The 14,211-nt window shown below is 37.5% G+C and overlaps 1 protein-coding gene across 2 annotated transcripts; it reads right to left on the bottom strand.

The window, feature by feature from the left end:
* Nucleotides 1-547: 547 nt before the first annotated feature.
* Nucleotides 548-14,207, bottom strand: med21 (mediator complex subunit 21). Of its 2 annotated transcripts, XR_010895652.1 has the most exons (5): nt 14,066-14,207; nt 12,612-12,726; nt 12,431-12,531; nt 9,876-10,310; nt 548-634 (listed from the first exon to the last, which is right to left on the bottom strand). XR_010895652.1 is itself a non-coding variant. In XM_067391395.1 (4 exons), exons 1-4 carry the CDS (start codon nt 14,105-14,107, stop codon nt 10,131-10,133), a joined length of 438 nt encoding a protein of 145 aa, XP_067247496.1. In that variant the 5' UTR covers nt 14,108-14,207; the 3' UTR covers nt 9,271-10,130. The 2 variants fall into 2 exon arrangements, 1 of the variants encoding a protein (XP_067247496.1); XM_067391395.1 differs by lacking the exon at nt 548-634 and having other exon boundaries at nt 9,271-10,310.
* Between the last annotated feature and the right edge of the window lie 4 nt (nt 14,208-14,211).

Here is a 14,211-nt window from a genome sequence, read left to right as displayed (position 1 = left end):
ATTTTAACAATTACTTCCATATTAATTAGTCTTGTGTTAGCGTGATTGTCATATTTTTGTGGCTAGTTTTTTTTTTTTTAATAATTTATAAGCTAAGATTTTTAATTGCCATTGTGTATGAAATGTGCTAAATACATAAACTTGCCTTGCATATATCCTTTCTAATGTGCTTTGTACTTTTAATAAACATTACATAATCAAAAATGTATGTCTCTGCTGGAAATTACTTGGTTTTTCAACCCATTTTCAGGGCTGCGAGGTCTGAATGTTGCTATAATGTGACAGCAGTTGTGTTGAAAACTTTAAATTTGAAGTTAACAAAGCATGAATTTGGTTTTGTTTATTTTATGTGAGCCTGTGAAAGACCAGTTCATAAGAGACATCTTTGTCTCAGAATAGGGACATATACACTAAATAAATGAGCTCTTAGGCTCATGATCAAACATCCAGCAATGCTCAGCTGTGAAGCCAGAAACTCTTGAATATATAGTTTTAGGCAATAGCTCACTAACTGAACACACTCAATTCATACTTGTGATGTTCAGTGCTTCAAGTGGTTGTCCTCTTCTGTGTCCCTGTAGATCATCTGATAAATCATGGCACTAACAATAAGGTCATAGGTTCAATTCACATGCTGTGGAAACAGAAATGAACATTAGATCTCAGAGTATGTTCCCAAGTTCAAATCATCTGTTTGTGGCCAAAGTCTTACTTAGGGTGGAAAAAACACTTTTCATTCAGGTTTTGAACTATTAAAAAAAGAAAAAAGGCAACTTTAAGCAGCACCAGTGGCTTAGCAGTCTATGTTTGTTGCGGCTTAATGTGGGAGGTCCTGTTTTGAGTGTCACTCTTATGATGAATAAATGCTTAAGTTTGCTTCTCCAAGTGGAGAATCCCAGTTCAATCCTCTCTCTTTGCAGTGAAAAACTTTAGTTTCACTGCTTTTGTCCAAAAAAAGGTCATGCCCCCACAAAACTGAGGAGTAAGTGTGGACACTCCAGTGGTTCAGCGGTCTAAGTGTTACTCTTCCAAGTGGAGAATCCCAGTTCGACCCACTCTCTTTGCAGTTAAAATCTTTAGTTTCACTGGTTTTGACCAAAAAGAAAAAGGTCATGCCTTACAAAAACAAGGAGTAAGTGTGGACGCTCCAGTGGTTCAGCGGTCTAAGCGTTACTTCTCCAAGTGGAGAATCCCAGTTCGATCCACTCTCTTTGCAGTAAAAAGCTTTAGTTTCACTGCTTTTGTCCAAAAAAAAGGTCATGCCCCCACAAAAATGAGGAGTAAGTGTGGACACTCCAGTGGTTCAGTGGTCTAAGCGTTACTTCTCCAAGTGGAGAATCCCAGTTCGATCCACTCTCTTTGCAGTAAAAAGCTTTAGTTTCACTGCTTTTGTCCAAAAAAAAAGGTCATGCCCCCACAAAAATGAGAAGTGTGGACGCTCCAGTGGTTCAGCGATCTAAGTGTTACTTCTCCAAGTGGAGAATCCCAGTCCGATCCACTCTCTTTGCAGTTAAAATCTTTAGTTTCACTGCTTTTGTCCAAAAAAAGGTCATGCCCCCACAAAACTGAGGAGCAAGTGTGGACACTCCAGTGGTTCAGCGGTCTAAGTGTTACTCTTCCAAGTGGAGAATCCCAGTTCGATCCTCCCTCTTTGCAGTAAAAAGCTTTATTTTCACTGGTTTTGACCAAAAAGAAAAAGGACATGCCCCTAAAAAATTAAGGAGTAAGTGTGGACGCTCCAGTGATTCAGTGGTCTAAGCGTTACTCCTCCAAGTGGAGAATCCCAGTTCGATCCACTCTCTTTGCAGTGAAAATCTTTAGTTTCACTGCTTTTGTCCAAAAAAACGGTCATGCCCCCACAAAAATGAGGAGTAAGTGTGGACACTCCAGTGGTTCAGCGATCTAAGTCTTACTCCTCCAAGTGGAGAATCCCAGTTCGATCCTCTCTCTTTGCAGTAAAAAGTTTAGTTTCACTGCTTTTGTCCAAAAAAAAGGTCATGCCCCCACAAAAATGAGGAGTAAGTGTGGACGCTCCAGTGGTTCAGCGGTCTAAGTGTTACTCCTCCAAGTGGAGAATCCCAGTTCGATCCTCTCTCTTTTGCAGTAAAAAGCTTTAGTGTCACTGCTTTTGTCCAAAAAAAAGGTCATGCCCCCACAAAAATGAGGAGTAAGTGTGGACACTCCAGTGGTTCAGCGGTCTAAGTGTTACTCTTCCAAGTGGAGAATCCCAGTTCGACCCACTCTCTTTTGCAGTAAAAAGCTTTAGTGTCACTGCTTTTGTCCAAAAAAAAGGTCATGCCCCCACAAAAATGAGGAGTAAGTGTGGACACTCCAGTGGTTCAGCGGTCTAAGTGTTACTCTTCCAAGTGGAGAATCCCAGTTCGATCCTCTCTCTTTGCAGTTAAAATCTTTAGTTTCACTGGTTTTGACCAAAAAGAAAAAGGTCATGCCCCCACAAAACTGAGGAGTAAGTGTGGACACTCCAGTGGTTCAGCGGTCTAAGTGTTACTCTTCCAAGTGGAGAATCCCAGTTCGATCCTCTCTCTTTTGCAGTAAAAAGCTTTAGTGTCACTGCTTTTGTCCAAAAAAAAGGTCATGCCCCCACAAAACTGAGGAGTAAGTGTGGACACTCCAGTGGTTCAGCGGTCTAAGTGTTACTCTTCCAAGTGGAGAATCACAGTTCGATCCTCTCTCTTTTGCAGTGAAAAGCTTTAGTTTCACTGCTTTTGTCCAAAAAATTGGGGAATCCTGGTTAAAATCTCACTTCTCAGGCAGAAAGTTCTTTACTTTCAATGATGAAATGAAACAAAATTGTCCCCCAAAAACAAGCTTTGAATCCGTCGTTGCCAGTGGCTCAGTGGTCTAAATGTCATTCCTTAATGTGGAGAGTCATGGTTCGAATCTCTCGTCTGCAATGGTGATTTCTTTACTTTCATTGGTTCTGAATGATCAATTGAGACAAAACTCCACCAAGTTCCAGGAAGAAGGAGAATCCTGGTTCAATCCTCACTCTTTGCAGAAAAAAGCTTTAGTTGAAATGTTTTTTTCCCCCCACAAAAAAGAAGTGCAGTTCTGAGCGCTCCAGTGGTTCAGCAGTCTAAGTGTTGCTTTTTCCAAGTGGAGAATCCCAGTTCAATCCTCTCTCTTTGCAGGTAAAATCTTTAGTTCCACTGCTTTTGTCCAAAAAAAAGGACATGTCCCCACAAAAAATAAACAGCATGTGTGGATGCTCCAGTGGTTCAGCGGTCTAAGCATTACTCCTCCAAGTGTAGAATCCCAGTTCGATCCTCTCTCTTTGCAGTTAAAATCCTTAGTTTCACTGCTTTTGTCCAAAAATAAGGACATGCCCCCACAAAAATGAAACGTAAATGTGGACAGTTCAGCGGTCTGAGTGTTACTCCTCCAAGTGGGGAATCCCAGTTCAATCCTCCCTCTTTGCATTTAAAATCTTTAGTTTCACTGGTTTTGTCCAAAAAATTGGGGAATCCTGGTTCAAATCTCACTTCTCAGGCAGAAAGTTCTTTACTTTCAATGATGAAATGAGACAAAATTGTCCCCCAAAAACAAACTTTGAATCCGTCGTTGCCAGTGGCTCAGTGGTCTAAATGTCATTCCTTAATGTGGAGCGTCATGGTTCGAATCTCTCGTCTGCGATGGTAATTTCTTTACTTTCATTGGTTCTGCATGATCAATTGAGACAAAACTCCACCAAGTTCAAAAGTTCAAGAAAGAAAGAGAATCCTGGTTCAATCCTCACTCTTTGCAGAAAAAAGCTTTAGTTGAAATGGTTTTGCCCCCCCAAAAAAAACAGAAGAGCAAGTGTGAGCACTCCAGTAGTTCAGCGGTCTAAGTGTTGCTTATCCAAGTGGAGAACCCTGGTTCGATTCCCACTCTTTGGAGAAAAAAACTTAACTTTCAGTGGTTTTGTCCAGAAAAAAAGGATATGCCCCCAAAAAAAGGAAGTGCAAGTGTGAGTGCTCCAGTGGTTCAGTGGTCTAAGTCTTGCTTATCCAAGTGGAGAATCCTGGTTCGATTCCCACTCTTTGGAGAAAAAAACTTAACTTTCAGTGGTTTTGTCCAGAAAAAAAGGATATGCCCCCCCAAAAAAGAAGGGTACGTGTGAGCGCTCCAGTGGTTCAGCGGTCTAAGCGTTCCTTTCCAAGAGGACAATCCTGGTTCGATTCCCAGTCTTTGCAGAAAAAGCTTAACTTTCAGTGGTTTTGTCCAGAAACAAAGGATATGCCCCCCAAAAATGAAGAGTACATGTGGATACTCCCGTGGTTCAGCGGTCTAAACGTTACTCTTCCAAATGGAGAATCCCAGTTCGATCCTCTCTCTTTGCAGGTAAAATCTTTAGTTTCACTGCTTTTGTCCAAAAATAAGGACATGCCCCCACAAAAATGAAGCGTAAATGTGGACGGTTCAGCGGTCTGAGTGTTACTCCTCCAAGTGGGGAATCCCAGTTCGATCCTCCCTCTTTGCAGTTAAAATCTTTAGTTTCACTGGTTTTGTCCAAAAAATTGGGGAATCCTGGTTCAAATCTTACTTCTCAGGCAGAAAGTTCTTTACTTTCAATGATGAAATGAGACAAAATTGTCCCCCAAAAACAAGCTTTGAATCCGTCGTTGCCAGTGGCTCAGTGGTCTAAATGTCATTCCTTAATGTGGAGAGTCATGGTTCGAATCTCGCATCTGCGATGGTGAATTCTTTACTTTCATTGGTTCTGCATGATCAATTGAGACAAAACTCCACCAAGTTCAAAAGTTCAAGGAAGAAGGAGAATCCTGGTTCAATCCTCACTCTTTGCAGAAAAAAGCTTTAGTTGAAATGGTTTTGTCCCCCCAAAAAAAACAGAAGAGCAAGTGTGAGCACTCCAGTAGTTCAGCAGTCTAAGTGTTGCTTATCCAAGTGGAAAATCCTGGTTCGATTCCCACTCTTTGCAGAAAAAACTTAACTTTCAGTGGTTTTGTCCAGAAAAAAAGGATATGCCCCCCAAAAAAAGAAGTGCAAGTGTGAGTGCTCCAGTGGTTCAGTGGTGTAAGTGTTGCTTATCCAAGTGGAGAATCCTGGTTTGATTCCCACTCTTTGCAGAAAAAACTTAACTTTCACTGGTTTTGTCCAGAAAAAAAGGATATGCCCCCAAAAAAAGAAGTGTAAATGTGGAAGTGCCAGTTAGCTCAGTGGTATGAGCATGGTCCCCCTGTCGGGAGGTTCCCGGTTCGAAACCGGCCTGGACACTGAAGCATGGTTGTGTGGTGGGATGGTCACCTGATCAGGATCAGTGGCAGAAGTGATCAGATCCTGACAGGAGGATGAGAGAAGGTTCGGAAACGAAGGGGGGAGGTAAATATCCAGCCGCCTCCCCCCTGGGGACTTCTGGAACGATAACCAGCAGCGGTTATCTTTTGTGCAAGTGTTCGACTTATATAAAAAATATCCAGCCCCAAGACTAAGTCATTATTTTTAATCCACTTTTTCTTGGATAATCCTCTGCTCCGCCACAGTCTTCAATCATCCACGATCTTCAATCCTCCACCCAGACTCGATCTGCTCTCCAGCCCAACCAGAACCTCCTTCAGTGTCCTTTAGTGACCAGCCCGGGATTCGAACCAGGAACCCTCCGCATGGAAAGATGTGCTCATTACCACTGAGCCACTGGCACGTTGACACTCACCATGCTTTTTTTGGGGGGCATATCTTCATTTTTTGTTTAAACACAAGTACACTAGCCAAAGGAAATCAAGGACCGGACTAGGGTTCAAACCCCGATCCGGAAGAATATTGAGCACACTGACACGGATCGACTTCTCCAAAAATTTCAAACCAGCACCTAATGATCTGAATCTCGAACTTCTGAGAACTTTGTGGCAAATCACTGGAACAAGCTCCAGAAAATCCCGAAGAACCTAAAAGACGTGTTTCAGCTTGGCAATTACTAAAGACTTCTGCTGCGTCCCAATTCGCATACTATGCGTCCTAAATAGTATTCGAAAAAAGAATTAGTATGTCCCAAATCGTAGTATGTTGAAATGAGTATTCCAAAGATACCCGGATGGTGTACTTTTTCCGGTTAGAATTCGAAGTGCAGATCCGTGCACACTTCTAACGGCTAATATTGCCCATAACACATTGCGCTGTGGACGAGGATTCGATTAGAACTACAAATACGAATAAAAAGTGTTTAAAAACTACAAACATGACGGACGTGCGAGGTACGACGGTTAAGATAAAGGGGCTTGAATGATTAATAAGCAGTGTCTAACCTGACAAAAAGATATTTATTAAATGTTATCCACATTATATTTCATCTGCAACAGCAATGTGAACTTTTATAATGATGTGTTTGGTCATTAACTGGTCATTGTGCAAAGATGAGGAGAGTTCTCTGCATGAAAGACCCATGACTGGCAGATCAACGTGCAACTACATTTCTCTCCGAAACGGTAGGAAAATAAATTTAATTCAATGTGGAGGATTTTAACTGTGACAAAATGATTGACAGGGTACTTTAAACAGTTACAGGTTGAGTAACTAAGCAACAGAACGTCCGTTAAAGACGCAGTTATGATGAGGTAGTATGTCCCAAAACTTGCATACTCTTCTACTACACACTCAAAAGTATGTACTTTTTCTTTACAAAAACAGTACATACTTTTAGGACTTAGTATAAGTAGGCGAATTGGGATGCAGTGTTCGTTAAGACTTCTGCGCTTTTTTTTTTTTTTGCAATGTGTGGATGCAAAACCTTTTCCAATTCACTTCCTCACATAAAATCTCAATGTTTGATCTGTGGAAACTGACCTTCCCACCTGCCCATCATTATATTTATTATAATGCAGACATAAATTTCACATGTGTCGATTTATTTTGCACACACAAATAAATACATTTAACAGCTCTGAAACATATCTGACAATTTATTGATGATCTTTTAAATAGGTTACTAATGATGCATATCAGCAAATTTGACAGAGAATATGAGAAAATTAGAATCTAAATATGAGAGAAATAGCATCAGGTACAAGTTTAGTTGAGTTTTTATTCAAAAGTTGGAATAACAAAAAATAAGTGACAGGTCTGCACAATCAATGCAGAGATTATGAATTTTAAGTTATTTTCTGGCAATTTAAATACAAACCAATCATGTAAATATGAGGTAGCAGGTACATAAAAAGTACAGCTCGAAATACTTGCTTACCCTTAAAGGAATAGTTCACCCAAAAATTAAAATTTTATGTTTATCTGCTTACCCCCAGCGCATCCAAGATGTAGGTGACTTTGTTTCTTCAGTAGAACACAAATGATTTTTAACTCCAACCATTGCCGTCTGTCAGTCAAATAATGGGAGTGAATGGGAACTTGGATCAATAAGAGTCAAAAAACCTTGCATAGACAAATCCAAATTAAACCCTGCGGCTCGTGACGACACATTAATGTCCTAAGACACGAAACGATCGGTTTGTGCGAGAAACCGAACAGTATTTATATCATTTTTACCTCTAAAACACCACTATGTCCAACTGCGTTCAGCACTCAGTTAGTGACGTCTGATCGCGCTCTGACAGCGGAAGTGATCCAAGTTCCCATTCACTCCTATTATTTGACTGACAGACGGCAACGGTTGGAGTTTAAAATCATCATTTGTGTTCTACTGAAGAAACAAAGTTACCTACATCTTGGATGCGCTGGGGGCAAGCGGATAAACATCAAATTTTCATTTTTGGGTGAAGTATCCCTTTAATTGTCCATTCAGCTTTTAATGTCATTCAACCTTGTGTGTACATACATTTAATGAGTACATGTTTTATTGGCCCTGGTGCTAATTTTAAATAAAATGTAATAATTTTAAGGCACTAACCACAGTACATACAGCATATGGCGTTAAGTAATACTCAGGTATATTTTATATCACATGACTGACAGACTAAGTGGACTAATTAGGCTAGTTACACTAAACTATGCTGGTCACGTGGTTCTAAATTGACAGACATTCAAAAGTCGTCCTTCTGATTAAATAAAATGTTTACAAGTAACAAACCTACATTCTAAAGGTTGATATACGTTTTGGTGGATGTATTATGGCTTGGAAAGATATAGTTAAATGTTTTAGAAGTTACAATTTCAGTTTGCTTTCACCGAGTGCAACAGCCATGCAAGCCTGAATATTTTAAATGTTCGTCAAATTCTTTCTTAATATTTTGCTAGTTCTAAATGGTATTATTCTGTAATTCTGTTATAATAATATTCTGTCGACTCTTACCTTGTTAGTGACTCTCGTTTTCATAAAAATCTTCCACTTCACGAACGCGGCGACAGAGTGGTCGCTTTGAAGCGACGCGGGCGCTGCGCAGACTGAATCGGTGTATGATATCGAAGTACCGCGAGAGCAGAGCGCTCCGTCTGCATTCGAATTGCTCTCGCGGTATTTTGATGTCATACACGGTCTGAGAAGCTCCGCTTCAGTTCAAACACACATACTTGCATTCGAAATTGCATACTACTCGTAACTTTTACCATATCTTTCTTTGGCAGAAATAGTAAGAGTAGTATGCGGTTTCGAATTTAGCAACTGTTTTGTTTACGTTCTTAAAAAGGCGAGCTCTTATTGGATGAAAAAAATAAATAAACGTTATGCTCTAATCAGAGTGGCTGCAGTACAAAAATAAAGGGTTAGTTCACCCCAAAATAAAAATGTCATTTATTACTCACCATCATATCGTTCCACACCCGTAAGACCTTCGTTAATCTTCTGAACACAAATTAAGATATTTTTGAGGAAATCCGATGGCTCAGTGAAACCTGCATAGCAACAATGACATTTACTCTCTCAAGATCCATTAATGTACTAAAAACATATTTAAATCAGTTCATGTGAGTACAGTGGTTCAATATTAATATTATAAATGGACAAGAATACTTTTGGTGCGGCAAAAAAACCAAAATAACGTCTTATTTAGTGACAGATGATTTCAAAACACTGCTTCAGGAAACGTTATGAATCAGTGTGTCGAATCATGATTCGGATCGCGTGTCAAACTGCTGAAATCACGTGACTTTGGCACTCCGAATCGATACACTGATTCATAACGCTCCGAATATTCCTGAAGCAGTGTTTTGAAATCGGCCATCACTAAATAAGTTGTTTTGTTTTTTTGGCACACCAAAAATATTCTCGTCGCTTTATAATATTAATATTAAACTGTGCTCACATGAACTGATTTAAATATGTTTTTAGTGCATTAATGGATCTTGAGAGAGGAAATGTCATTGCAGGCCTCAATGAGCCATCGGATTTCAACAAAAATATCTTAATTTGTGTTCCGAAGATGAATGAAGGTCTTATGGGTGTGGAACGGCATGAGGGTGAGTAATTAATGACAGAATTTTCATTTTTGGGTGAACTATGTAGGTAATGTTAAAAAAAACTTGACGCCTGTTTGAGCACATTCAATTCGCTTATATGACCAGCAGATGGCAGCACTGTAACAGTAAACAAATCCTAGAATTATTTAGCAAACTTTCTTTCGTTACAACACCATATTAAAAGGTATTATTTCCAATTCTTGGATAGCATATTATACATTTCAGAACCAACCAAAGCATTTGTTCATGAAATAACTTCAGCTGGTCATAGCGAAATAAAATAATCTGTTGTGTGTGCTACACATCGTTTGTATAAATTTACCGACTCATTCACCGACAATGGCAACAAATTTTACATTCACAATTCACTTTCCAATGAATAACAAGCCCTTCATACAACATTTTTTTTATTGGTTAAACACAAAAACAAAATTTCTTTCAAAACAAAAACAGCATCACTGCATGACCCTGGCCAGAAAAAAATATCATTAAATATACAAAAACCAACTTACCCAACCGCTGACTGTTAATTGCAGAAAAGGGCCGATGAATGCTGAACATATACTGCTATCAGGTAGAAAACAATGTCAGATGTCACATTATAAAGACGTGCTATGGGAAACAGTGGGCACTTACAGAATGAAATCAGAATCATTCTTCAGTCCAGAAACAAGCTGTACATTTAACACAAGATCTCCTGCAATTGATGAAGGATGAGTATAAAATCCCTGCTGTGTACAGACGATATAGTCCATGTTTGGTTCGGGTCATGACTCCTGTGGTGTTGGCTGACTCGGGGCACCACTGCGTGTGCGCAGCTGTGATTGGGCGATGTCTGCTAGAGCGGACTGGATCTTCTCCAGCAGCATGTCTCCTCTGTAAACCACTTCCTCCAGACGGGCCGCAGCTTCCTGGTTCTCCTCTTCCAACTGCCTCAGACTGGCAGCCTGTGAAACAAGAGGGAGGAGACAGATTAAATGACATGTAGAGAAAATGAAATGCAATATAATATACATAACTATGTTTTCAGTGGTGTATAAAGACCTTGCATAATGAACTGTTATATATTTATTACCTTAGAATAAGCCATTTCTATCTATATTAGTGATTTTGACACCTTTATGAATCTTTAGTTCTGAATCAGTGTATCGAAGTGTGTTTTAAACTGCCAAAGTCACATGATAACGGTTTCGAAATGTTTCGAAATTTCAATGCGTCACTGCTGGAGGGTGATAATCTCTGGGAACCCATAAATCATGCGGATTCACTGAGATCGCCCACCAGCGGTGAATCATTGAACAAGTGTCTATGGGTTTTACTTGATCTCTTATCATTTTATACATTTGTAGAAGTTTCAATTAGACATTAGTATAATTAAAAAGAATAATAGTAGTTAATAGTCTCTTATTGGCCTGTTTAGATGAGCCATCCATGGAAAAACTCGTCGAAACACTGAATAATTTTGCGAAAAAACTGGTTCGATTGATTCAAAGCTTAATTTTCCCCCCATCACTAATCTACATGCACCGCGGGTCCCCTTACATGTTAAGTCGCCATTTTGCGCCGCCTTTTTTCTACAGTAGCCCTAAACGGACAAACTGCTCTAACAGAGCGTGTTTCGTCACTATGTTGTTGTTTTTCTTCATTGGTGTTTTTAGAGGCAGCTTGCATTGTCACTACATTGAATACGCACAAAGTAACTGTCGTCGTCTGGTTTAATACAAGCAGAGACCGTTCTTGGTTAGAAGAAGAAAGTAAGTACATTTAATAATAATTTGCTGTTCAAAAGTTAGGGATCAGTACGATTTTTCATTTTTTAAAACAAAGTCTCTTCTGCTCACCAAGGCTGCATTTATTTGATTAAAAATACAAAAACAGTAATATTGTGAAATATTATTGCAATTTAAAATAATTTTGAATGTATTTTAAAATACAAGTAATTAATTTCTGTGATCAAAGCTGAATTTTCAGCATCATTACTTCAGTCTTCATGTCACATGATCCTTCAGAAATCATTCTAATATGATGATCAGCTGCTCAAGAAACATTTCTGATTATTATCAGTGTTGAAAACAGTTGTTTACAATTTTTCTTTGATGAACAGAAAGTTCAAAAGAACAGCATTATCTGAAATAAAAAGCTTTTGTAACATTATAAATGTCTGTACTGTCACTTTTGATCAATTTAATGCATCCTTGCTGAAAAACTTAATAATTTCTTTAATTTCTTTAAAAAAATAAAAATAAAATTCATACTGACCTTAAACTTTTGAATGTTATAATATTACTTTAGCTTTATATGTAAAATAAATGATGCTCTTTTGAACTTTCTATTCAACAAAGAATCCAGAAGAAAAAAAAATGTACACAACTGTTTTCAACATTAATAATAATAATAAATGTTTCTTGAGCAGCAAATCATCATATCAGAATGATTTCTGAAGGATCATGTGACACTGAAGACTGGAGTAATGATGCTGAAAATTCAGCTTTGATCACAGGAATTAAATAGTTTTTAAAATATATTCATATAGAAAACTATTATTTTAAATTGTAATAATATTTCACAATATTACTGTTTTTTTTTTGTATTTTAAATCAAATAATTGCAGCTTTGGTGAGCAGAAGAGACTTCTTTTAAAACCAGTAAAAATCTTACCGATCCTAAACTTTTCAACAGTGTGTATATATACATATATATATATATATATATATGATTGGTCGGCTGGAGCAGTGTGTTGTGATTGGTGTTTGGAAATGTCCTGCCCCTTATCATAACCGGCAGTTTCAACACACTACTAACTAACTCAACCAGGCCCCACCCCTTTATTCTGCATATTATTTATTTAAATGAGGAATATTGAATATTGGGACGTGTTTGTTCCCGGAAGAAAACTCAAGACTACAGTGGAGGCATTTCAGGGAGTACAGAGTTGCAGACCTTTTTTCATGCTCAAACAGCAACATTACACATTAAAGGAAGATGAACGTGGAAAACAGCTTAGTAGACACCTTAAAAATGCAGTAGGCTCATTGTAAAAAGTGGATAAATATGCACATAAATGTACCTGCAGCGCAGCAGTAGATTCTTCACTGGGCAACGAGTCAATCAGCACGTCAACATCTTTTGCTGTTCTTGCTATGAGTGCAGCAAACAGCTGAGCATATTCTAGAAAGACACATGACAACATGTCAGATAAACAACAAGACAATATTTTCTCACACCCCATTCAGCCCTGATCTGTGCACCTTCTGTGGGGTTGGAGGGCTGGTCTTTGTTGATGGCGGTCTGGATGTTACTGAAGGAAGCAGGTGGTGCGCACTGCTGCAGGACTCCAATCGCATTACAGAACTGATCGGCCAGCTAAAACACACACATCAGAACGATAAATCAAACACACTGTGCATGCATACAGCCCTATATGACAATTCACCTATGCATTTGCTTTATTGGGTATTTGTCTTTCCTACATAAACATGCTGAAAATTTAGCTAATATTGTGAATAATGTGTAAATGTTTTTTAAACACTTTAAAATAATGCCCCATTTAGTTAATGCATTAACTAAACTAACATTAACAATGGAAAATAAATGTTTACAGTATGTATCAATCTTTGTTTATGTTAGTTAATAAAAATATTAATTCATGTTATTTTCAGTTCACTTAATAATATTAACAAATACAACTTTTGATTTTAATATTGTGTATTAGTAAATGATGGAATTACCATTAACTAACCCTAAGTGTTACTTTGTTTCTTAATAATTTAGTTTTATAATATGTAAAAACAAGAAAGTACTTGACAATAATATATATGAACATATGTAAATAATATGTAAACACAAGAGTACATACTTTAAAGAACACTAACAAAAACAATACTTTGGTATGTCACAAATAAAGATAATATAAATAATAAATATATAAATTACTTTGTTTTATAATACATACACACACATATCTATCTATCTATCTATCTATCTATCTATATATCATATAATTTTTTTTTATTATGCATTTCAGGTATTATTATTACCTAACCCGAAGTGTTACAAAGTTTTTTTACTAAGTTTTTTATTATTTATTTTTATAATATATGTAAAAACAAGAGACAAGAGTACATGGCAATAATATGTAAAAAAAAAAAAAAAAAAAAAATTAAAACAAGAGTACAAACTTTAAAGAACACTAACAAAAACAATGCTTTGGTATGTCATGAATAAAGACAATATATAATAACAAAACTAAATAATTGTGTTTATACATATAAATTAATTTGTTTTATTATATATATATATATATTATATATATATATATACATATATATATATATATATTATATATTTATTTATTTATTTGATTTTTTTATGTGTGTATTTCAGGTATGTATTGACCTCAATGTTAATTTAAAAAAATTGCATTTTAATTATTTCCTATTAAAACATACTTTAAAACAACATCTAGTAATTTAATTAAAGTAGTAGCTTCTTTCTCAAAAAAAAATTAATGCGCAAACTTTAATTGTATATTCATTCACAACTGCATGCTATGCTAAAACCTTCATACGCTCCAGTATATTAATATGACCTCTTACACATAATATAATTTCATGAACCAGACTACTGAATGAATATAATTTGACGATAGTTGCCGTCTTCTGCAGCTTATAAATCATGAAATAAACGTTTAAAATAGTCTTACGGAGTTAACAGCATCCTGAAGCTGCGTTAGCCTGTCCGCCATGTCGGCGCGTTCTCTCCTTTTCCGTTTCCGCCGACGCGGAGTTCAAAGCGAGGTCACGTGATACCATGCAGTCGCGCCTGCGCACTACAGGCGAAGCGCTCGTT

The sequence above is a fragment of the Chanodichthys erythropterus genome, chromosome 8 (genome assembly GCF_024489055.1).
Source record: "Chanodichthys erythropterus isolate Z2021 chromosome 8, ASM2448905v1, whole genome shotgun sequence".
Classification (NCBI taxonomy): domain Eukaryota; kingdom Metazoa; phylum Chordata; class Actinopteri; order Cypriniformes; family Xenocyprididae; genus Chanodichthys; species Chanodichthys erythropterus.
Note: the sequence above shows the minus strand (reverse complement) of the source record. Positions and strands in the feature narration are given on the sequence as shown.

Excerpts from the sequence above, each read along its gene's own strand:
- med21 (XM_067391395.1), bottom strand. The coding sequence starts at position 14,107 with ATGGCGGACAGGCTAACGCAGCTTCAGGATGCTGTTAACTCC. Across the intron at positions 12,532-12,611 it reads GCCCTCCAACCCCACAGAAG|AATATGCTCAGCTGTTTGCT; the intron begins GTGCACAGATCA and ends GTGTCTTTCTAG. Across the intron at positions 10,311-12,430 it reads AATCTACTGCTGCGCTGCAG|GCTGCCAGTCTGAGGCAGTT; the intron begins GTACATTTATGT and ends CTTGTTTCACAG.